At 44.7% G+C, this 24,924-nt stretch overlaps 2 protein-coding genes across 5 annotated transcripts in view; both read left to right on the top strand.

Annotated features, from left to right (window-relative positions):
- The window catches only part of LOC121535465 (calmodulin-regulated spectrin-associated protein 2-like), a 94,271-nt gene extending 85,290 nt beyond the window's left edge, over window positions 1-8,981 (top strand). The window contains exons 19-22 of one of the 3 annotated variants that reach the window (XM_041842565.2): window positions 782-862; window positions 6,271-6,425; window positions 6,587-6,705; window positions 6,804-8,981. In XM_041842565.2, the coding sequence (XP_041698499.2) occupies window positions 782-862; window positions 6,271-6,425; window positions 6,587-6,705; window positions 6,804-7,106 (658 nt within the window). In that variant the 3' untranslated portion in view covers window positions 7,107-8,981. The remainder of the gene's footprint in view (window positions 1-781; window positions 863-6,270; window positions 6,426-6,586; window positions 6,706-6,803) is intronic. The other 2 variants (XM_041842566.2, XM_041842567.2) reach the window with 2 other exon arrangements.
- A 735-nt stretch (window positions 8,982-9,716) lies between these two features.
- Window positions 9,717-24,924, top strand: part of LOC121535466 (WD repeat-containing protein 47) — a 50,203-nt gene continuing 34,995 nt past the window's right edge. The window contains exons 1-9 of one of the 2 annotated variants that reach the window (XM_041842568.2): window positions 9,717-10,038; window positions 11,605-11,774; window positions 12,632-12,715; window positions 12,905-12,989; window positions 14,202-14,333; window positions 14,761-14,937; window positions 15,123-15,625; window positions 18,908-19,016; window positions 21,410-21,603. In XM_041842568.2, the coding sequence (XP_041698502.2) occupies window positions 11,617-11,774; window positions 12,632-12,715; window positions 12,905-12,989; window positions 14,202-14,333; window positions 14,761-14,937; window positions 15,123-15,625; window positions 18,908-19,016; window positions 21,410-21,603 (1,442 nt within the window). In that variant the 5' untranslated portion in view covers window positions 9,717-10,038; window positions 11,605-11,616. The other variant, XM_041842569.2, reaches the window with a different exon arrangement.

Raw genomic sequence — 24,924 nt, forward strand, 5'->3', positions numbered from 1 at the left:
CTCTCTCCTCTTCTCTCTATTCCTGTCTCTCTCTCCTCCTCGCTCTATTCCTGTCTCTCTCCTCCTCGCTCTATTCCTGTCTCTCTCCTCCTCGCTCTATTCCTGTCTCTCCTCCTCGCTCTATTCCTCTCTCTCTCCTCCTCGCTCTATTCCTGTCTCTCTCCTCCTCCTTGCTCTATTCCTGTCTCTCTCTCCTCCTCGCTCTATTCCTCTCTCTCTCCTCCTCGCTCTATTCCTGTCTCTCTTCTCCTCGCTCTATTCCTGTCTCTCTCCTCCTCGCTCTATTCCTGTCTCTCTCTCCTCCTCGCTCTATTCCTGTCTCTCTCTCCTCCTCGCTCTATTCCTGTCTCTCTCCTCCTCGCTCTATTCCTGTCTCTCTCCTCCTCGCTCTATTCCTGTCTCTCTCTCCTCCTCGCTCTATTCCTGTCTCTCCTCCTCGCTCTATTCCTGTCTCTCTCCTCCTCGCTCTATTCCTGTCTCTCTCTCCTCCTCGCTCTATTCCTGTCTCTCTCCTCCTCGCTCTATTCCTGTCTCTCTTCTCCTCGCTCTATTCCTGTCTCTCTCTCCTCCTCGCTCTATTCCTGTCTCTCTCTCCTCCTCGCTCTATTCCTGTCTCTCCTCCTCGCTCTATTCCTGTCTCTCTCCTCCTCACTCTATTCCTGTCTCTCTCTTCTCCTCACTCTATTCCTGTCTCTCTCCTCCTCGCTCTATTCCTGTCTCTCTCTTTTCCTCGCTCTATTCCTGTCTCTCTCTCCTCTGTTTTCCCCTCTGTTTTGCACAGACCCCCCAGAAGCAGTAAACTAGGCACTGTGAGAGGCCATATCTCTTTCTTTTTAAGCTCTCCCAAAGAGAGAAAGGGAAGGTTAGTAAGGGCTCCCTCTACCAGCCAAGGGCCTAGACTTTGATCTAGCTTTTATGTTTATACTGCTGCATCACAGTCCAGATTGATCAATCAATTCACTTTTACAAAAAAATTCCCCATCTGACAGAACTCAGCAAAAAAAGAAACGTCCTCTCACTGTCTACTGCGTTTATTTTCAGCAAACTTAACATGTGTAAATATTTGTATGAACATAACAAGATTCAACAACTGAGACATAAACTGAACAAGTTCCACAGAAATGTGACTAACAGAAATTGAATAATGTGTCCCTGAACAAACGGAGGGTCAAAATAATCAAAAGTAACAGTCAGTATCTGGTGTGGCCACCAGCTGCATTAAGTACTGCAGTGCATCTCCTCCTCATGGACTGCACCAGATTTGCCAGTTCTTGCTGTGAGATGTTACCCCACTCTTCCACCAAGGCACCTGCAAGTTCCCGGACATTTCTGGGGGGAATGGCCCTAGCCCTCACCCTCCGATCCAATAGGTCCCATACGTGCTCAATGGGATTAAGATCCGGGCTCTTCGCTGGCCATGGCAGAACACTGACATTCCTGTCTTGCAGGAAATCACGCACAGAACGAGCAGTATGGCTGGTGGCATTGTCATGCTGGAGGGTCATGTCAGGATGAGCTTGCAAGAAGGGTACCACATGAGGGAGGAGGATGTCTTCCCTGTAACGCACAGCGTTGAGATTGCCTGCAATGACAACAAGCTCAGTCCGATGATGCTGTGACACACCGCCCCAGACCATGACGGACCCTCCACCTCCAAATCGATCCCGCTCCAGAGTACAGGCCTCGGTGTAACGCTCATTCCTTCGATGATAAACGCAAATCCGACAATCACCCCATGTGAGACAAAACCGCGACTGGTCAGTGAAGAGCACTTTTTGCATGTCCTGTCTGGTCCAGCAACGGTTGGTTTGTGCCCATAGGCGACGTTGTTGCCGGTGATGTCTGGTGAGGACCTGCCTTACAACAGGCCTACAAGCCCTCAGTGCAGCCTCTCTCAGCCTATTGAGGACAGTCTGAGCACTGATGGAGGGATTGTGCGTTCCTGGTGTAACTCGGGCAGTTGTTGTTGCCATCCTGTACCTGTCCCGCAGGTGTGATGTTCGGATGTACCGATCCTGTGCAGGTGTTGTTACACGTGGTCTGCCACTGCGAGGACGATCAGCTGTCCATCCTGTCTCCCTGTAGCGCTGTTTTAGGCGTCTCACAGTACAGACATTGCAATTTATTGCCCTGGCCACATCTGCAGTCCTCATGCCTCCTTGCAACATGCCTAAGGCACGTTCACGCAGATGAGCAGGGACCTTGGGCATCTTTCTTTTGGTGTTTTTCAGAGTCAGTAGAAAGGCCTCTTTAGTGTCCTAAGTTTTCATAACTGTGACCTTAATTGCCTACCGTCTGTAAGCTGTTAGTGTCTTAACGACCGTTCCACAGGTGCATGTTCATTAATTGTTTATGGTTCATTGAACAAGCATGGGAAACAGTGTTTACAATGAAGGTCTGTGAAGTTATTTGGATTTTTACAAATTATCTTTGAAAGACAGGGTCCTGAAAAAGGGACGTTTCTTTTTTTGCTGAGTTTATTTAAAGAACTCACATATATTTTTTGATAATGTTTGAGCAAGCCACATACAGTATACTAACATAAATTCTAAGTATGAACTGAGACATAGAGAACACATCTATATGTTTTTTATGTAAAAAGAGCTATATAAAATACATTTGATTGATTGATAATAGATGTTATTTCACATGCATGCTGTATCAGTTAAATGATGGCCAATGACCTATTTTAAAACAACAGAATCATTCTCCTCAGTACCACAACTGCTTCTGCCTCAATTCATACATGATGCCTTTAGCTTCCTGCCTCTGCTCCGCTTTCTGCCTGACCGACTTTGCTCTTTCTCGGCTGTAGCGCTGCTCTGAGGCTGCTCCATGACACTGCTCGATGCTAGCGGTACCATGTACTCCTGAGTGGCGCAGTGGTCTAAGGCACTGCATCGCAGTGCTAACTGTGCCACTAGAGATCCTGGTTCGAATCCAGGCTCTGTCGCAGCCGGCCGCGACCGGGAGACTCATGGGCGGCGCACAATTGGCCCAGGGTAGGGGAGGGAATGGCCGGCAGGGATGTGGCTCAGTTGATAGAGCATGGTGTTTGCAACGCCAGGGTTGTGGGTTCGATTCCCACGGGGGGCCAGTATAAAAAAATATATATATGTGTTCACTAACTGTAAGTCGCTCTGGATAAGAGCGTCTGCTAAATGACTAAAATGTAAATAGCTGCTCCATGATAGCTATTTTATGATAGCTTCTCCAGACTAGCTGCTTCATGATATCCGCTTCAGACTAGCTGCTCCATGGTAACTGCTCCAGACTAGCTGCTCCATGATAACTGCTCCATGCTAGCTGCTCCATGATAGCTGCTCCATGATAGCTGCTCCATGATTCCTGCTCCAGACTAGCTGCTTCATGATATCTGCTCCAGCCTAGCTGCTTCATGATAACTGCTCCATGCTAGCTGCTCCATGCAAGCTGCTCGATGATAACTGCTTCATGATAACTGCTCTATGATACCTGCTCCAGACTAGCAGCTCCATGATAACTGCTCCAAACTAGCTGCTCCATGATAACTACTCCAAACTAACTGCTCCATGATAGATACTCCATGATAGCTGCTCCAGACTAGCTATTTCATGATAGCTGCTCCAGACTAGCTGCTCCATGATAGCTACTCCATGATAACTGCTCCAGACTAGCTATTTCATGATAGCTGCTCCAGACTAGCTGCTCCATGATAACTGCTCCAGACTAGCTGCTCCATGATAGCTACTTCATGATAACTGCTCCAGACTAGCTATTTCATGATAGCTGCTCCAGACTAGCTGCTCCATGATAACTGCTACAGACTAGCAGCTCCATGATAGCTGCTCCATGATAACTGCTCCATGATAACTGCTCCAGACTAGCTGCTCCATGATACCTTCTCCAGACTAGCTGCTTCATGATAACTGCTCCATGATAACTGCTCCAGACTAGCAGCTCCATGATAACTGCTCCATGATAGCTACTCCATGATACCTGCTCCAGACTAGCTATTTCATGATAGCTGCTCCAGACTAGCTGCTCCATGATAACTTCTCCAGACTAGCTGCTCCATGATAACTTCTCCAGACTAGCTGCTCCATGATAACTGCTCCATGATAACTGCTCCATGATAGCTGCTCCAGACTAGCTGCTCCATGATAACTTCTCCGGACTAGCTGCTCCATGATAACTTCTCCAGACTAGCTGCTCCATGATAACTGCTCCATGATAACTGCTCCATGATAGCTGCTCCAGACTAGCTGCTCCATGATAACTTCTCCGGACTAGCTGCTCCATGATAACTTCTCCAGACTAGCTGCTCCATGATAACTGCTCCATGATAACTGCTCTATGTTTAGCTGCTGTGTGTTCTTGTTGCCTCTATACTAGACCCAGAGCCATCCAAGCTGCAGCAGGCAGACACTTTCCCGTCCCAGGCACTGACTCCCACGGCCAGACTCCCTCTGAATCACAGTTGTCCCCCAAAACACATCACGTGGATCACAGTCCCTTTGTTTTGTATGCTGGCGCCTAGCCGAACCAAACGATTGTGCACGCATACTCCCTTCACTTGAAAAATGCAATACTATGGTTCGTCCATTTTTAGACACCATACACTTCCTCAAAATAGTCCAAATTAATCTAAGATGACTCAAATCATTTTTTTATTTTTTTAACCTTTATTTAACCAGGTAAGCCAGTTGAGAACAAGTTCTCATTTACAACTGCGACCTGGCCAAGATAAAGCAAAGCAGTGCGATAAAAACAACAACACAGAGTTACATATGGGGTAAACAAAACATAAAGTCAAAAATACAACAGAAAATATATATACAGTGTTTGCGAATGCAGTAAGTTATGGAGGTAAGGCAATAAATACGCCATAGTGCAAATAGTTACAATTTCGTATTAACACTGGAATGATAGTTTTAAGAATAAAAAAAAAAAATGTATTCACTAACTGTAAGTCGCTCTGGATAAGAGCGTCTGCTAAATGACTAAAATGTAAATGTAAAAATGTAATAGATGTGCAAATAGAGATACTGGGGTGCAAATTAGCAAAATAAATAACAATATGGGGATTAGGTAGTTTGGTGGGCTAATTTCAGAATGGCTGTATACAGGTGCCCAAATCTGTCATTAATTTTGACATTTTTGCAGAGGAGATCTTAGTCGCACAATTTTACATCTATCTAAGATGTTAGGTGCAGTATTTTTCAAAGAAAAAATGTGCATGAAAACAAGTCATCTCTCGTCCTCTGTAGCTCAGCTGGTAGAGCACGGCGCTTCTAACGCCAAGGTAGTGGGTTCGATCCCCGGGACCACCCATACACAAAAATGTATGCATGCATGACTATAAGTCGCTTTGGATAAAAGCGTCTGCTAAATGGCATATTATTATTATTCGTTGAATGACAACAAAGACTTTATTGATGAATCCCTACTGTTGACCAATCACCGACTTGACCAATCACCGACTTCGGCTTGCCTCCAGAAAAAAATGCTGTGCCCGAATAGCCCAAAGTCCAAAGCAAACAAAAACGTCACAAAATGTCATCATAATATATACACCAACTCTACAGAAGTGTTTCGGCTGGGAAGCATGTGGACGCCTTAACCCTAACCCCAACCAGGACATGACTGAGCCTGGACCTAGGTTACACATGAACCCTAACCCCAACCAGGACATGACTGAGCCTGGACCTAGGTTACACATGAACCCTAACCCCAACCAGGACATGACTGAGCCTGGACCTGGGACATGAGGGTGCCTGCTGCAGTGGGATACTGTGTGTCTTGTTACTGTACTGCTGCCTAAAGCTGCTGCAGCCTACGGCAGTGTCTCTGCTCCATATCCTAGCAGACAGAATGAAGGACTGGACTGTAGCTTTGCTTTGCTCTAGTGCACATGCCTCTGATCTGATGCCAGCCACAGAGAGATCACTGTGCAGGATGTAATAGGAGGGAACAAGGAGGGCTGCCTGGGAGAACTGTGTCACAGTGTCTGACCTGGTTTCTCTGTGTCTGTCTATGTGTTTGTCTCTGTGTCTGTGTCTTTGTGTCTGTCTCTCTCTGTCTCTCTGTGTCTGTCTGTCTGTGTCTCTGTGTCTGTTTTTTGTGAACGTGTCTCTGTGTGTGTCTGTTATTCTGTGTGTTCTGGCATGTGTTTTTTCTTGTTCCTGTGTGTGTGTGTGTGTGTGTGTGTGTGTGCGTGTGTGTGTGTGTGTGTGTCGTTGTACTTGTGTGTGTGTGTGTGTGTGTGTGTGTGTGTGTGTACATCCCTAGGCCAGACTCTGCTAGGCCAGACTCTGTTAGGCCAGACTCTGCTAGGCCAGACTCTGCGGAGGGCAATCTGTCGTCCTGCCCGTCTCGTAATGGAGAGAAGGACTGGGAGAACGAGTCCACAACCTCCTCCACTCCCTCCAACCAAGAGTACACAGGTACGGCCCGCTACACTACAATCACAGTATTCTGCTTTCAAAAGGAGACCACACTACTGCAGTATACCGGAGCTCTGTGGTCCATGTGTAGAACAGGCTGTTCTGACTTTCTGTTAGTTTGTCACTGCATTCCTTATGCTGGTATCTGTGTCTTCCCTCAGGCCCAAAGCTGTACAAGGAGCCCAGTGCCAAGTCCAACAAGCATATCATCCAGAATGCACTGGCCCACTGCTGCCTGGCGGGCAAGGTCAACGAAGAGCAGAAGAACAAGATAATAGATGTAGGCAGTTTGATGTACACTGTTTCTTTTTCTCTCATTTTACTTTACTCTTTTACTTCACGTTTTGTTCCTTTCTTTTCCTTCCCTATCTCTTTCAGGAAATGGAGAGGTCGGGGGCCAATAACTTCCTGGTTCTATTCCGGGACACGGGTTGCCAGTTCCGCTCGGTGTACTCCTACTGTCCAGAGACGGAGGAGATCACCAAGCTGGCGGGCATCGGGCCCAAGAGCATCACGGCCAAGATGATCGAGGGACTGTACAAGTACAACTCGGACAGGAAGCAGTTCAGCCACATCCCGGCCAAGACCATGTCGGCTAGTGTAGACGCCATCACCATCACCCCCCACCTGTGGCAGACCAAGAAACAGGGCACACCCAAGAAACTGGGTAGTCTCAAGTAGTCACAGCAACAAGCCGTTTTCATAACAAACCAAGGATATTGTTGCTAGGTGTCCTGGGTTATAGTTGAGGACTGAGGGGAGGCTTTGTGGGTTATCCGACCACGGAACGGACCCAGGTCTGGGTATGACCTGGGATATTACAGGGTCTGGTTTGGTATGAACGGTGCTAATGAGTCCAGCTTTCTAATGTTCCTTGCCAGTAAGATATTCCATGAACACTTACACTCAGCATTCATCTGGGTCTGATATCTGATATACAGTATAATTGAATGATTATGTAGAAGGATTTTTCTTCTTAAGAGAACACTGCTGAAATTATGCACAACTGGAATGTAGAAGAAAAAAAAACACAAGTCTCAAGGGACATTGTTGTTGTTATGCAAGACTGTGTGTGTGGGACCCAGAGTCATTCTAATGGAGCACGCGTGTGTGTGTTCGTCAGCATGCGTGGGTGTCCATGTTCTCATGTGCCCAAAAAAGGGGGGGGCTGATGAAGGCCTTACTGAATCAGACCACTGAAGCACTGAATGTCATCTCTCTCAAATAGACAGAGTTTGAGGTCTCCCTGTTCATCATGTTTGGCCTTATGCTTGTTTTGTGTGTCATATGAAAGTGCAGCGATTATGTCATATTTAAGCGCCAGTTGTGATGTTTTTGTGAGTACAGGACGATTGGCTGTGTGTGAGGCTTGCTTTTCTCTCTGGCTGAAAGAGGAGAGTGAGCAGTTGGGTTTGTGTAATGTGTAAATAAGTGCCAAGATTGAGTGAGGAGAATACCTCAGAAATAGGTTGTCGTTACTTTCGATAAGAACTAGTAAATCATTGATTTAAGTATCATCTAGTTTCACGGGAATGTCAGCAACTGACTTAATATATTTTATGTTTTTGATAAGGCTTTGGAAGTCTTTTAAAGGCTTTTTAAATTTCATTGACATAAATATAAATATAAGTAAAGACTATATAACTGTATAAGTTCATTTAGTTTGTATATAATACCAATTCCATTCAAAATGAATGAGTCAAACTAGCGTTTATCATTTAATATGGACGGATATGGGGCCTTTTATTGTTTAAAAAATGTACGTGTGTAATCACTTTTCAATGTCACTGACAGGACGATTTCAAGCTTTAGAATAGCAGCAAGTTTCACAAATTGTGTCATGAGCCTGTGCAATTCAGAGAAAATATCTTATAAAAGTCCTTGTTGGGATACAGTATGTGTTTGGACCTCACAGATATTCAAAAGCATTTTACTTTATTGTGGATAGTATCTTAACTGTTGAATTCCATTTACACTCAAAGTAGTCCTCAATACATGTATGTGTACATATACAATTGAGAGTAATTCATCAATAGCAATTCATGATGCTTTCCCACTGTAGATTGCAGTATTTGTTGTTGTATAACTGCATACTTACATAATGTAGATCACAGAAATATGAAACATTCCTACTGGACTTTCACAACATCTGTTACATTATGCTTCAACATGTTACATTCCTCTAACCTATGGAAGGAAACTGGCATTATTATTATTTTGGAGCAAAGCCGTGTTTATGCTGTACATTATATACAGTATTTTGTCATAAGTGTTTTTCGTAAACCATTTTCCATTTTGAGGTTTCATGTGAGCAGCACATCTGTCTCAAAAGAAAATATGTTTTGTATGAGTGACGGGCAACAAATAGAGAGAGAACTGACTGCAAACTGTTTCCTGCTGCATACTATTGTCAGTAGTGGATAATCAGATATGTATGAGATGCTATTCTGTGTTTTTCCCATTCTAAATTAGTTTTATTTTAACCCTGTCAATATGATCATGTATTTATGTTATTTTTATATATTCCTTTGAACTATATTAAAATGTAAATTTTCATCGAAACTTGTGATTTATGTTTTTGAAGCTTGGTTATCCACTTGAATCAAATTTTTTGATTCTTTGTTGTTACTGCATTACAGAACAAGTGGGTCTTGAACCTGCAACCCGAGGCCAGCTTGTCATTTTACTGTTACCTATTACATAATTTCTCATAGAAAACCTAATGATTGAGATATCAAATCAAATCAAATGTTATTTGCCACATGCGCTGAATACAACAGCTGTAGACCTTACAGTGAAATGCTTACTTACAAGCCCTTAACCAACAATGCCGTTTTAAGAAAATAAGTGTAATAATAAGAATAATAATAATAATAATTAAGGGGCAGCAGTAAAATAAAATAACAGTAGGGAGGCTATATACAGGGGGTACCGGTACAGAGTCAATGTGCGGGGGCACCCACTATTCGTCCTCTCTTGCACCCAATAGCAACTTTAGGCAATCAAATGAGAATAAAACCAACCAGATTTACTTCGTATCACTGTCTGTCTTAATCCTCTTTAAACCTTTTCAGAGGGCCATGTCCTTCAAGCATTTAATTGTATTTACCCGACTGTTGCACTTTCCACTGTGATTCTGCGATTACATGTAAATGGAACACGTCCTAATCTGGGAGGTGAAGGCATGGGATTATCCATCCACCATCCTGTCCTCTCCTGACAAGTAATTATCGCATTGCACGTGGCATAATTGGAAGTTGATGACAGTTTATTTGATGCTCATGTTCAATGGATGGTAGGAATGTCGATCGGTAGCCCAAAGGCTATGCGGTTTTGATTTGCAAGAGAAGCGATGCTTGGGGCGCCCCTGTGAAAATGGATGGGATTTGATTGGTAGACAGACGAAGCGGTGCGCTTGACAACGGAAGGGGCTGGGTAGCATGCGACTAGCAGCAGTAGAAATCGAGCAGAGAAGACAACAGAAAGGGAGAGAGAAACAACAAAAGAGACTGACGAACGAAACGAAGAAGAATCGCCGTGACAGCTACGATTTTCAACAACACAGAAACAAATCTAAGGAGCGTGTTTTCAGCCCATGTATTTTTAGACCAAGGTGAGCTTTAAATCGCATTGAGGGCGTGTTTGTTAATGCGTGGGAAGCCTCGCCACCCATCCCGTCTGTGCTGCTAGCGGATGATGAGTCTCTCGCTTGGCCTGGCTAGCCATTCTTCTGGTCATGATCTGAATCTGTCATCGCGGTTTTGGGTGTGCGTTCCTGACAACAGTACTTGTCGTGGTATGTCGCTACCAGCTAACATAGGCTGTTTTAGGTAGTTAGTTAGCTTGCTAATATTTCAGATAAATATGTGCTTGTCTTGTCGTTTATTTCACAACATCAGACAAGAACAGGTTGGGGTGAAGCAGCTAGCTAGCTACTTAGCTAGAAAGCTAATTTTATGTGTTTGAACCCCACCCATAGCTGCAGTGCCTAGCTACATGGTTAGTTAGTTCTAGATTGTAAATAGATGTTGATTTATTGGAACCCTTACCTACAAGTTATAATTAACTAGTTAGCTAGTTCATCCTATTTTTAGGTGTTGCGCTGCGCATAGTTTCCTTGCTGCTACGTTGTTGCCACTGCTGCTGTAAGTGTCGCCAGCAGTGACTCTTTGCATGCAGTTTGGTTGTTCTTTTTCTTTTCTGAATGGCCTGTTTTGTTGATTGCCAGATATCTAACCTTGTTCTTTGTTGAAAGCACCTATTCCTAAACTAAATGTATAAGCAGAATGTTGTAACCACTTGCTTGGACACCTTGTCAACAATGCAGATTGCAATGCAACACCAAGATAGCAGAACTATTGACATAACTATCTAAATCCTTAGTCAGCATCCAGGCTTCTTTCTCCCTGTGCAACTGTAGCCTAAGCAGTAAATCAATCAATGAAATCTGCAGTAATATAACTTGTTTGCAGTTGTAGGGTTGATGGCAATTGTCGTAATTTGAGACTCAAATCCTAATTATCATGACAGTAACCTCAGTCAATGGTATTTATCCTATTTTTATCCCCAGGTGAACCCTTGAACAAGAGTGAGATTAAATATGATGGGTTACAGTTCATATCTGTTAGCCTTCCTGGCATGGGGTTTCCAAACTTTGTCAATTTACCAGTAATGCGATCCTAATCCATAATGTGTTACTGTTATTACTTCACAATTAATAGCACAGCTGTGTGTGATTGGATTAACTCTCAGCTGCAGACGTTGTACTGACGCTGATCTGCTGTTAATCTGCTAATCACAGTGGTCAGATTTGGGGCTTGATTCCATTATGTGCAATTGAGGATTTTGTCATGTCGTTCACATTGAGTAGGCGCACAGAGTAGGCCTAGGTTTCCTGTGCTTATTTTCTGGGAGGGATTGAAATAAATTAGGCTAGACTTCTTGAAAGCCTATTCAAAAGTAAGCAAGGTCAGTTGTACCAGTTGTTGGCCAAGTGAAACTATCAGGAGCAACAAAATACTTGGTTGAACACAGTGTGGCAATAAAGAGACATAACGTTACATTAGGAATTTATTGTTTACCAAACAGATACTAGGCTGCCTTTCTACAATCAACATGAGAGCCTCAGTTTATGGTTTGTATACTTACCCTGAGTTTTGTTGTTGTTGGTGTGTGTCAGCTCGTCGTAGCCATGACAGCGGAGGAGATCATCAATGTGAAGGAGGTGGAGATCATCAAGGTGATCCTAGACTTCCTCAACTCCAGGAAGCTCCACATCAGTATGCTGGCCCTGGAGAAGGAGAGCGGCGTCATCAACGGACTCTACTCTGACGACATGCTCTTCCTCAGGTACACAAAGGCCTGGGTCGTATTCATTAGGCGCCAAACGGCAAAAAATAACTAAAACAGGGAGAGACTACCTGGACTTAGGCTATCCAATAAAGAACGTCCATTTTCGTTTTCTGTTGCAAAATGTTTTATTACGTGTGCCCTAATGAATATGACCCTGGCATTACTGTTTGGGTCTCACTATGTGGATAGTGTTAGAAATACAAAGGGTTTGGGGCTCTCCCATAGGATATCAAGACACCTCCATAAGCGATTGCTGCACAACAACAGTTGACAGACTAATTAGATGAAATTGTTGCTGTTCAGCATTCCAAAGAATTTTCATTAACTCCATGGAAGTGGCATTTTTCAGGCTCATATTAATAGGTCACTGGATGCTAAACTAATGCTGAAACACAATGTTCAGAAAGTGTAGCATAAATTCCTTTGTTCATGCAATAATGATCCAGACCACCTCTATGATAAACTGGATTGGAGTGCCCCTTTTAAATGTCAGCCAGCAGTGAACTGTTACGCCTCTTTGGCATTCCACTCAGCTGAGTTTGTGAAATGTCTGATTGGAGTTGGACCCCCTTTCACACAGAGGGCCCCACTGTTACCGGGTGACCATTCACTGCCTGTCTTTTATCTGCCCCTTTATTACACTGACCAATCATGACAATCTGTTTCAGTAGGAGATGGCAAGCAGGGAAGTGAATTGGAGAATCCTTTGTGTACATGTTTGGTTCGTTGGTGTGAATAGGCTCAGAGCACGTAACGGGCTGCATTAGGTGTCACTAAGACTGAACTCTTTATTGAGTATATTACACCTGATTTATTATCTCACCTTTTTTGTTGAATTGTTTATCTCTGTCCAGGCAACTGGTGCTGGATGGGCAGTGGGACGAGGTGCTTCAGTTTATTCAGCCGCTGGAGTGCATGGACAAGTTTGACAGGAAAAGGTGAGGCTTCGTTAATACGACACAGACGTAGTCTGACTGTACCTGCCCATTTCTGCACTTAGCAATGCTACATTATTGCCTTGCAAACCAACTATACATTAGCAACCTGACACCTAGGCTAGAATGTACAGGGTTTGAATGACTTTTCTGAGACATGTTCTGGGCCTATACTTTATTTTGTTGTCGTAGGTTCCGTTACATCGTCCTGAAGCAGAAGTTTCTAGAGGCCCTGTGTGTGAACAACGCAATGTCTGCTGAGGACGAGCCACAGCATGTGAGTCAACAGACAAAGAATAGACTCTCAATTCAATTAAAGGGGGTGTTTACATTACCCAAGCAAGTGTAATAAACAAAAATGAGAACACAAACTATTACGATTTAACAGTAAATATTGCACTCAAAAAGGTTTAAAAAAAGATAGATATTTCAAGTGTGACATCAGCTATGTACAGGGATTTACATCAGCTATGTACAGGGATTTACATCAGCTATGTACAGGGATTTACATCAGCTATGTGCTAATAGCTGTAGTATGAATAGGGTCTCTCTCTCTCCCTTCCTTCCTTCCTTCCTTCCTTGCTGGACATTGTTCTAGTTGTGTCTGTCTCTGTCATTACATATTCCATCTCCCTGTCTCCTTTCCTCTGCCTCCTTTCCTCTGCCTCCTTTCCTCTGCCTCCTTTCCTCTGCCTCCTTTCCTCTGTCTCCTTTCCTCTGTCTCCTTTACTCTGTCTCCCTCTGAATGAGCCAGGAATCACCAAACAGCCCTCCTTTCTTTCTCCATCTGTCACTGCCTCTTTTTTGCTCCTAGTAAACACACAATCATTGAGCTTTCTCTACTCATTGTCCTATATGAGCGTTGTCACAGACAGTGCAGATCTGAGTCCAGCTTGTCTCCTGACTCGATTAGTGTGGGCTCCTCCTGTGTTTGTGTATAAGGCTGTGTTTACACAGGCAGCCCAATTCTGATCATTTGCCCAGCATGAGTTAGTGTGTGTGACACGTGAGTCTGATTTAGCAAGTTTCTATGTGTTTATTGTGTTAGGTCTAGATTTGTTTCTCGTGAAAATCTCTTTCACACATTTATTCGAAGCACTTCAAAGCAACGCTGACATTGTTTTCCTTGGACATGATAGAGATCTGAGCCCTTATACCCTGGCAGTTATAATCTTGGCCTCAGAAACCGATAACAAGTAGCTACTCTTCTACAGGATCTACAGACATTCTGGGTTTTGATGATCAAAACATAATTTTTCATCCTCTCTGTCTCTGAGGGAATGTTGAGTCTTGAGGGATGAGGATGGATAGTGCTACATTGCCTCTAGAAATGAATAAATATGCATAAAATAAATGAATAAATGTGCATAAAAGCATGTTTTGTTTTTGTGAGAACCCTCTACACTGCATCAAGTTGCCTACTGCTACATGTGAGGGGAAACATGAGTGAATGTGAGGTGGCCCAAAATCTAAACTCGCTCTCTCACAGTTGGAGTTCACCATGCAGGAGGCGGTGAAGTGTCTTCATGCTCTGGAGGAGTTCTGTCCCTCTAAAGATGACTACAGCAAGCTATGTCTGCTCCTCACTCTGCCTCGTCTCACCAACCACGCTGAGTTTAAGGCATGACACATTTTATAGTTATGGCATCTGATACCTGGTACCTGTTCATTTATAAATAATAACAATAATGAATCTGATCGTAGGCATCGTACTGTTATTCTAGCTCTGTGATTGATGCTAATATTTACTTTGAAGAAATGTTGGTAACAGTTTACTGAAAGCTGGTATCAAAGGGCATTATTACATTGTTATAAGCATGTATGAGCACTTATGATATAGCTATAGATAATAAACATATGTAATATTATGAATCCATAACTCTATAGCATATGTTGTATTATTCATCCATAACTATCTTATTTTTTCAATGTGGAAGTTTTCCAACTGTCTCCAAATGTATTATTATGAGACGACCCTGGTGTCATATGTGTGGATGGGTTTTTAGCTAAATGACTAAAGTATAAGTTGCATAATGTTTCCCCTCCAGGACTGGAACCCCAGCACAGCGCGGGTGCACTGTTTTGAGGAGGCGTGCACAATGGTGGCAGAGTTCATCCCTGCAGACAGGAAGCTGAGTGAGGCGGGGTTCAGGGCCTCAGGGAACCGCCTCTTCCAGCTCCTCATTAAAGGAGTTCTGTATGAGTGCTGTGTCGAGTTCTGTCAGGTGGGGGATCCAAGTGTTCTGTTACAAGGCATTGTACAAATAATGTATTTTATATCATATAATATGATTTTCATGCTTGGTGAATAGGATGGATGGGTTGATTGATTGGTTAGTTAGTTTAATGATTGATTGATTGATGGACTGATTGATTGACTAACTAATATATTGTGTGCCACTGACTCCAGAGCAAGGCGACAGGCGAGGAGATCACGGAGGGCGAGGTGCTCCTGGGGGTAGACATGCTGTGTGGGAACGGCTGTGATGACATGGATCTGTCCTTACTCTCCTGGATGCAGAACCTGTCCCACAGTGTCTTCTCCTGCGCCTTCGAACAGAAGCTGCTTCAGATCCACGTGGACCGCCTGGTCAAGCCCGCCAAGGCCAGCTACGCAGACCTCCTCACCCCGCTCATCAGCAAGCTGTCCCCCTACCCCTCCTCGCCCCTCTGCCGTCCCCAGTCCGCCGACACCTACATGTCCCGGTCTCTGAACCCGGCCCTGGACGGCCTGTCGTACGGGCTGTCTGGCCAGGAGAAGAGGGGCCCAGGGGGGGACACGGCAGGGGGGAAGGGGATGTCCCCCATGTCTCATTCCTTCGCTAATTTCCACACAGGGGGCCAGAGTCTTAGCAGGAGTCTGATGCTGGAGAGCTCTGACTGCCACAGCATCTTTGAGGAGTCGCCTGAAGGGTGAGAGAGAGGAGTGTGGTTTGGATTTATGTTGCACTTATTCAATAAAAACATTTTATGTAGTAAGGGCATGACAAGTCATTATACCACAAACAGATCTGAGACCAGGATAGGAATTCAACTGATCTGCCACTCATTTGTAGTAGTTTTACTCTAGAAGAATGGCCAAGCATCGTCTAGGGTAGGCTAAGCATTGACATTATGTCAATCAATCAATCAAATTGTATTTATAAAGCCCTTTTTACATCAGTCACAAAGTGCTATACAGAAACCCAGCCTAAAACCCCAAACAGCAAGCAATGCCGATGTAGAAGCACGGTGGCTAGGAAAAACTCCCTAGAAAGGCAGAAACCTAGGAAGAAACCTAGAGAGGAAACAGGCTCTGAGGGTGGGAGACACTGTGGCCCCGTCCGACGATACCCCCAGACAGAGCCAACCAGGCAGGATATAACCCCACCTACTTTGCCAAAGCACAGCCCCCACACCACCAGAGGGATATTAACAGACCACCAACCTACTACCCTGAGACAAGGCTGAGTGAAGATCTCCTCCACTGCACGAGCCCGAGGGGGCGACAAACCGGACAGGAAGATCACGTCAGTGACTCAACCCACTCAAGTGACGCACCCCTCCTAGGGACGGTATGGAAAGCAACAGTAAGCCAGTGACTCAGCCCCCGTAATAGGGTCAGAGGCAGAGAATCCCAATGGAGAGAGGGGAGCCGGCCAGGCAGAGACAGCAAGGGCGGTTCGTCGCTCCAGTGCCTTTCCGTTCACCTTCGTACCCCTGGGCCAGACTACACTCAATCATAGGACCTACTGAAGAGATGAGTCTTCAGTAAAGACTTAAAGGTCGATACCGAGTCTGCGTCTCTCACATGGATAGGCAGACCATTCCATAAAAATTGAGCTCTATAGGAGAAAGCCCTGCCTCCCGCTGTTTGCTTAGAAATTCTAGGGACAATAAGGAGGCCTGCGTCTTGTGACCGTAGCGTACGTGTAGGTATGTACGGCAGGACCAAATCGGAGAGATAGGTAGGAGCAAGTCCATGTAATGCTTTGTAGGTTAGCAGTAAAACCTTGAAATCAGCCCTAGCCTTAACAGGAAGCCATTGTAGAGAGCCTAGCACTGGAGTAATATGATCAAATTGTTTGGTTCTAGTCAAGATTCTAGCAGCCGTGTTTAGCACTAACTGAAGTTTATTTAGTGCTTTATCCGGGGAGCCGGAGAGTATAGCATTTCAGTAGTCTAATCTAGAAGTGACAAAAGCATGGATGAGCTTTTTTGCATCATTTTTGGACAAAAAGTTTCAGATTTTTTGCAATGTTACGAAGATGGGGAAAAAAGCTGTCCTTGAAATATTCTTGATATGTTCGTCAAAAGAGAGATCAGGGTCCAGAGTAACGGCGAGGTCCTTCACAGTTTTTTTTTAGACGACTGTACAACCATCAAGATTAATTGTCAGATCCAACAGAAGATCTCTTTGTTTCTTGGGACCTAGAACTAGCATCTCTGTTTTGTCCGAGTTTAAAAGTAAAAAATTTGCCGCCATCCACTTCCTTATGTCTGAAACACATGCTTCCAGGGTAGGCAATTTTGGGGCTTCACCATGTTTCATTGAAATGTAGAGCTGTGTGTCGTCCGCATAGCAATGAAAGTTAACATTGTGTTTCCGAATGACATCACCAAGAGGTAAAATATATAGTGAAAACAATAGTGGTCCTAAAACGGAACCTTGAGAAATACCTAAACTTAAAATTGATTTGTCAGAGGACAAATCGTCCACAGAGACGAACTGATATCTTTCCGACAGATAAGATCTAAACCAGGCAAGAACTTGTCCGTGTAGACCAATTAAGGTTTCCAATCTCTCCAAAATAATCTGGTGATGGATGGTGTCTAAAGCAGTACTAAGGTCTAGGAGCACGAGGACAGATGCAGAGCCTTGGTCTGACACCATTAAAAGGTCATTTACTACCTTCACGAGTGCGGTCTCAGTGCTATGATGGGGTCTAAAACCAGACTGAAACATTTCGTATATACATTTTTTGTCTTCAGGAAGGCAGTGAGTTGCTGCACAACAGCTTTTTCAAAAGATTTGAGAGGAATGGGAGATTCGATATAGGCCGATAGTTTTTTACATTTTCTGGGTCAAGGTTTGACTTTTTCAAGAGAGGCTTTATTACTGCCACTTTTAGTGAGTTTGGTACACATCCAGTGGATAGGGAGACATTTATTATCTTCAACATAGGAGGACCAAGCACAGGAAGTAGCTCTTTCAGTAGTTTAGTTGGAATAGGGTCCAGTATGCAGCTTGAAGGTTTAGAGGCCATGACTATTTTCATGAATGTGTCAAGAGATACAGGATTAAAAAAGTTGGGTGCCTCCATTGATCCTAGGTCCTGGCAGGTGTGTGCAGACTCAGGACAGCTGAGAAATACGCAGATTCAAAGAGGAGTCCGTCATTTGCTTTCTAATGACCATGATCTTGTCGTGGAAGAAGTTCATGAATTCATCACTGCTGAAGTGAAAGGCATCCTCTCTTGGGGAATGCTGCTTTTTAGTTAGCTTTGTGACAGTATAAAATATAAATTTAGGATTGTTCTTATTCTCCTCAATTAGGTTGGAAAAATACGATGATCGAGCAGCAGTGAGGGCTCTTCGATATTGCACGGTACTGTCTTTCCAAGCTAGTAGGAAGACTTCCAGTTTGGTGGAGAGCCATTTCCGTTCCAATTTTCTGGAGGCTTGCTTCAGGGCTCGGGTATTTTCTGTATACCAGGGAGCTAGATTCTTGTGACAAATGTTTTTAGTTTTTAGGGGTGCGACTGCATCTAGGGTATTACGCAAGGTTATATTTAGATCCTCAGTAAGGTCGTTAACTGATTTTTGTACTCCAACGTCCTTGAGTAGATGGAGGGAGTCTGGAAGGGCCTCTAGGAATCTTTGGGTTGTCCGAGAATCTATAGCACGGCTTTTGATGGTCCTTGGTTGGGGTCTGAGCAGATTATTTGTTGCGATTGCAAACGTCACCTGTTTGATTAAGCCTGGAGTAGACTGAGGACTAACCTCTGTAGTAGGAAGCACTAGAGAGCCTCTACCTTCAAGTACTCGAAGAAGAGGCTCAGTGATGACTTGCTCAACACCCACTTATTAGGGAGTAGCAGAGTGACAGTAGTGATTATCTGAGGAAGGTCTGGAGGACATTGCAGCAGTCGTTGATGCAGTAACATACACATTACGTAGTCCTTTAATGTGGTCTCTCTGGGTCTGTCTCTGTAGCTCCAGGACAGACACGCCCGTGGATAAGATGATGAGTTCAGGCACCCTGCGCCCCGATTCCGCCCCTGGAGAGGACGCCCCATCACCAAGCTCTGCAGAGAGGAACGAGGTAAAATACCTGATGGAGAGGAGGTGGGGAAGAGTGTCTTTTTTGCAAAATAAAAACACATTTCTAGAAAATGTGTCTAAAAGGCGCCTCACCCTGACCTTTTTACCCGGTTCAGACAAATCCTACAGAGTCATCTTCCCTACTGATGTGTGATGATTGGGGTTGTAGAGAGAATTACTTTCCAAGATGGTGGCCTCCATCAGTCTAAATATAGGCCTGAGATGAATCTGTGTCTGACGTGTGAAACTCACTGAGTCATCGATCGTCTGCGGTTTACAGAGCCTGGATTACAGCTAAGAGACCTGCCCTCTCTCTCTCTCTCTCTCTCTCTCTCTCTGTCTCTGTGTCTCTCTCTCTCTCTCTCTCTCTCTCTCTCTCTCTGTCTCTGTCTCTGTCTCTGTCTCTGTCTCTGTCTCTGTCTCTGTCTCTGTCTCTGTCTCTGTCTCTCTCTGTCTCTGTGTCTCTCCCTCTCTGTCTCTCTGTCTCTGTGTCTCTCTCTGTCTCTGTGTGTGTTACAGAACAGTACAGCCCAAAGGACACTAGTCGCCTGATTTCCCTCTAATTATAGCCTTAGAGGAGAGCAGACTGTTCTCTGCTCTGCTCTACCCTGCCACAACTGTCCTGTCTAGCCTATAGCCAGACTGTGAATGTAAAGCCCTGCTCTGCCCCACCACAACTGTCCTGTCTAGCCTATAGCCAGACTGTGAATGTAAAGCCCTGCTCTGCCCCACCACAACTGTCCTGTCTAGCCTATAGCGAGACTGTGAATGTAAAGCCCTGTGCTGCTCTGCCCCACCACAGCTATCCTGTCTAGCCTATAGCCAGACTGCGAATATACAGCCCTGCTCTACCCTGCCACCGCTGTCCTGTCTAGCCTATACTTGGACGTCGATTAAGGCAGCCCCCCGCACATCTCTGATTCAGAGGGGTTGGGTTAAATGCGGAAGACACATTTCAGTTGAATGCATTCAGTTGTACAACTGACTAGATATCCCCCTTTCCTACAGCCAGACTGTGAATGTACAGCCCTGCTCTGCCACGCCTGTCACCTGGGAGACTGATAAACAGACCAGTAGCAGAGTGGGACATTAGACTGATAAACAGACCAGTAGCAGAGTGGGACATTAGACTGATAAACAGACCAGTAACAGAGTGGGACATTAGACTGATAAACAGACCAGTAGCAGAGTGGGACATTAGACTGATAAACAGACCAGTAACAGAGTGGGACATTAGACTGATAAACAGACCAGTAGCAGAGTGGGACATTAGACTGATAAACAGACCAGTAGCAGAGTGGGACATTAGACTGATAAACAGACCAGTAACAGAGTGGGACATTAGACTGATAAACAGACCAGTAACAGAGTGGGACATTAGACTGATAAACAGACCAGTAGCAGAGTGGGACATTAGACTGATAAACAGACCAGTAGCAGAGTGGGACATTAGACTGATAAACAGACCAGTAGCAGAGTGGGACATTAGACTGATAAACAGACCAGTAGCAGAGTGGGACATTAGACTGATAAACAGACCAGTAACAGAGTGGGACATTAGACTGATAAACAGACCAGTAACAGAGTGGGACATTAGACTGATAAACAGACCAGTAGCAGAGTGGGACATTAGACTGATAAACAGACCAGTAGCAGAGTGGGACATTAGACTGATAAACAGACCAGTAGCAGAGTGGGACATTAGACTGATAAACAGACCAGTAGCAGAGTGGGACATTAGACTGATAAACAGACCAGTAGCAGAGTGGGACATTAGACTGATAAACAGACCAGTAACAGAGTGGGACATTAGACTGATAAACAGACCAGTAGCAGAGTGGGACATTAGACTGATAAACAGACCAGTAGCAGAGTGGGACATTAGACTGATAAACAGACCAGTAACAGAGTGGGACATTAGACTGATAAACAGAACAGTAGCAGAGTGGGACATTAGACTGATAAACAGACCAGTAGCAGAGTGGGACATTAGACTGATAAACAGACCAGTAGCAGAGTGGGACATTAGACTGATAAACAGACCAGTATCAGAGTGGGACATTAGACTGATACACAGACCAGTAGCAGAGTGGGACATTAGACTGTGATTTCACCTTCAGATGAGACCCTGCTTTATGGCTCCCTCTGCCACAGCTCTGTGTGTGTGTGAGCCCAACAGGTTATTGGATTTCACACTGGCTGTGGTCCCTGCATCAAAGAGGGCGAGTGATGGCAGTGAACATGAATGGCATTTTTCTTCCAGAACTGAAGGGGTGTGCCGTCAATGCTGGCTTTGAATGTGAATGGCACTATGTAAGAAGTTGGCTGTACTTCAAACCATTCTGAATTAGGTTTGTGGTTTAATAAATGTGTGTGTGTGTGTTACCTCCTCAGCTGCGTGACTCGACAGAGAAGTTTGAGGAGTTCTACCGCCAGCGTCTGAGGGTACAGCAGCACCTGGAGCAGAAGCAGCAGCAGAGAAAAGTCTACCAGCAGATGCTGCTGGAGGGAGGGGTGCAACACACAGACCAGCCAGCCCCCGGGACAGACGCCATGCAGCACAGCCTCACGGAGACCTTCCTCAACAGGTCAGACATACACACGAAGCACAGGACTTCAGTTCCTCAACAGGTCAGACATACACACGAAGCACAGGACTTCAGTTCCTCAACAGGTCAGACATACACACGAAGCACAGGACTTCAGTTCCTCAACAGGTCAGACATACGCACAAAGCACAGGACTTCAGTTCCTCAACAGGTCAGACATACGCACAAAGCACAGGACTTCAGTTCCTCAACAGGTCAGACATACCCACAAAGCACAGGACTTCAGTTCCTCAACAGGTCAGACATACACACGAAGCACAGGACTTCAGTTCCTCAACAGGTCAGACATACACACAAAGCACAGGACTTCAGTTCCTCAACAGGTCAGACATACCCACAAAGCACAGGACTTCAGTTCCTCAATAGGTCAGTTATTCACCCACCGCGGTCTGAAACCAACATGATGAGTTCACCTCAGCCTTGCTTTTTTTATGTTTTGATGAGTTGATTTCCATTTTGTCCTAAACCCTGTAATGACTCTCCTCCTCTTGGACTGCTCCATATGTTGCAGACCACAGACCTCAGATGTTACATGATGTAATGTACTATTTCTTCCTGCATGTAATGGATGGAATAAGGGTTTCTCTGTTGTTGCTGAACATATCGTTTAAATCAAGCACCATTGCCTCACCCTTTGGAAAAAAACAACACTTGGCAGATTTAGAAGACAGTACAGCCTTCTCTGTACAACCCATGGCTTGGATCTAACATGACGCAATGGAGAGACACACGCTTGTTATATATAAACATTCAGGACAGTCTGGGTTCAGAATGATTTTAAAACGTATGGGAACATTTTGAGTCTAGTTAGAAGAACAGAAAGGAAATAACTAAGAAAGGCCCCAAAGAACTCTAATGATATCATTATGCCCTTCTAAATAATACAGGGGGAGGGATGGAGAGGGGGAGGAGATGGAGGAGGGGGGAGGGAAGAAGGAGGGGATGGAGGAGGGGGGAGGGAAGAAGGAGGGGATGGAGGAGGGGGGAGGGGATGGAGGAGGGGGGAGGGAAGGAGGGGGGAGAAGGAGGAGGGGGGTAGATGGGGAGAGAGATCAAAAGCACTTTGTCCTACTGATTCACACCACAGTCTAGAAGGGAGAACATGGCCTGACCCTATGATGTCATCTCTATTATAGAGTGAAAGACAATATACAGTATCAGTAGACAGATTCTATTTCCTGTGGATAGGGGCTCTATGACATCAGCCTATCTAGGGTTCTATATCTATGGTAAACACTCAATATTAATGAGATGCTCTAGCCTGGAGGATGTTTGACAAGATGACAAAATGTTAACTGATGCTTAGAGAGAGACTGTTGTGTTCTTTCACTAACAGGGTGTCTTATGAAGTGTCTCTAATACCCTGAGCACCAGCTGCTCCTGTGGTGCCTGGAGACAGACTCATTATCTAACTACAGTGGGGGAAAAAAGTATTTAGTCAGCCACCAATTGTGCAAGTTCTCCCACTTAAAAAGATGAGAGAGGCATGTAATTTTCATCATAGGTACACGTCAACTATGACAGACAAATTGAGAATTTTTTTCTCCAGAAAATCACATTGTAGGATTTTTTAATGAATTTATTTGCAAATTATGGTGGAAAATAAGTATTTGGTCACCTACAAACAAGCAAGATTTCTGGCTCTCACAGACCTGTAACTTCTTCTTTAAGAGGCTCTTCTGTCCTCCACTCGTTACCTGTATTAATGGCACCTGTTTGAACTTGTTATCAGTATAAAAGACACCTGTCCACAACCTCAAACAGTCACACTCCAAACTCCACTATGGCCAAGACCAAAGAGCTGTCAAAGGACACCAGAAACAAAATTGTAGACCTGCACCAGGCTGGGAAGACTGAATCTGCAATAGGTAAGCAGCTTGGTTTGAAGAAATCAACTGTGGGAGCAATTATTAGGAAATGGAAGACATACAAGACCACTGATAATCTCCCTCGATCTGGGGCTCCACGCAAGATCTCACCCTGTGGGGTCAAAATGATCACAAGAACGGTGAGCAAAAATCCCAGAACCACACGGGGGGACCTAGTGAATGACCTGCAGAGAGCTGGGACCAAAGTAACAAAGCCTACCATCAGTAACACACTACGCCGCCAGGGACTCAAATCCTAAGTGGGAGAACTTGCACAATTGGTGGCTGACTAAATACTTTTTTCCCCCACTGTATTCTGACATCAGAGTGACAGTTACAGTGGGGAAAAAAAGGTATTTAGTCAGCCACCAATTGTGCAAGTTCTCCCACTTAAAAAGATGAGAGAGGCCTGTAATTTGCATCATAGGTACACGTCAACTATGACAGACAAAATGAGAAAAAAAATTCCAGAAAATCACATTGTAGGATTTTTTATGAATTTATTTGCAAATTATGGTGGAAAATAAGTATTTGGTCAATAACAAAAGTTTCTCAATACTTTGTTATATACCCTTTGTTGGCAATGACACAGGTCAAACGTTTTCTGTAAGTCTTCACAAGGTTTTCACACACTGTTGCTGGTATTTTGGCCCATTCCTCCATGCAGATCTCCTCTAGAGCAGTGATGTTTTGGGGCTGTCGCTGGGCAACACGGACTTTCAACTCCCTCCAAAGATTTTCTATGGGGTTGAGATCTGGAGACTGGCTAGGCCACTCCAGGACCTTGAAATGCTTCTTACGAAGCCACTCCTTCGTTGCCCGGGCGGTGTGTTTGGGATCATTGTCATGCTGAAAGACCCAGCCACGTTTCATCTTCAATGCCCTTGCTGATGGAAGGAGGTTTTCACTCAAAATCTCACGATACATGGCCCCATTCATTCTTTCCTTTACACGGATCAGTCGTCCTGGTCCCTTTGCAGAAAAACAGCCCCAAAGCATGATGTTTCCACCCCCATGCTTCACAGTAGGTATGGTGTTCTTTGGATGCAACTCAGCATTCTTTGTCCTCCAAACACGACGAGTTGAGTTTTTACCAAAAAGTTCTATTTTGGTTTCATCTGACCATATGACATTCTCCCAATCCTCTTCTGGATCATCCAAATGCACTCTAGCAAACTTCAGACGGGCCTGGACATGGCTTAAGCAGGGAGACACGTCTGGCACTGCAGGATTTGAGTCCCTGGCGGCGTAGTGTGTTACTGATGGTAGGCTTTGTTACTTTGGTCCCAGCTCTCTGCAGGTCATTCACTAGGTCCCCCCGTGTGGTTCTGGGATTTTTGCTCACCGTTCTTGTGATCATTTTGACCCCACGGGGTGAGATCTTGCGGGGAGCCCCAGATCGAGGGAGATTATCAGTGGTCTTGTATGTCTT

The sequence above is a fragment of the Coregonus clupeaformis genome, chromosome 21 (assembly GCF_020615455.1).
Source record: "Coregonus clupeaformis isolate EN_2021a chromosome 21, ASM2061545v1, whole genome shotgun sequence".
NCBI classification, from domain to species: domain Eukaryota; kingdom Metazoa; phylum Chordata; class Actinopteri; order Salmoniformes; family Salmonidae; genus Coregonus; species Coregonus clupeaformis.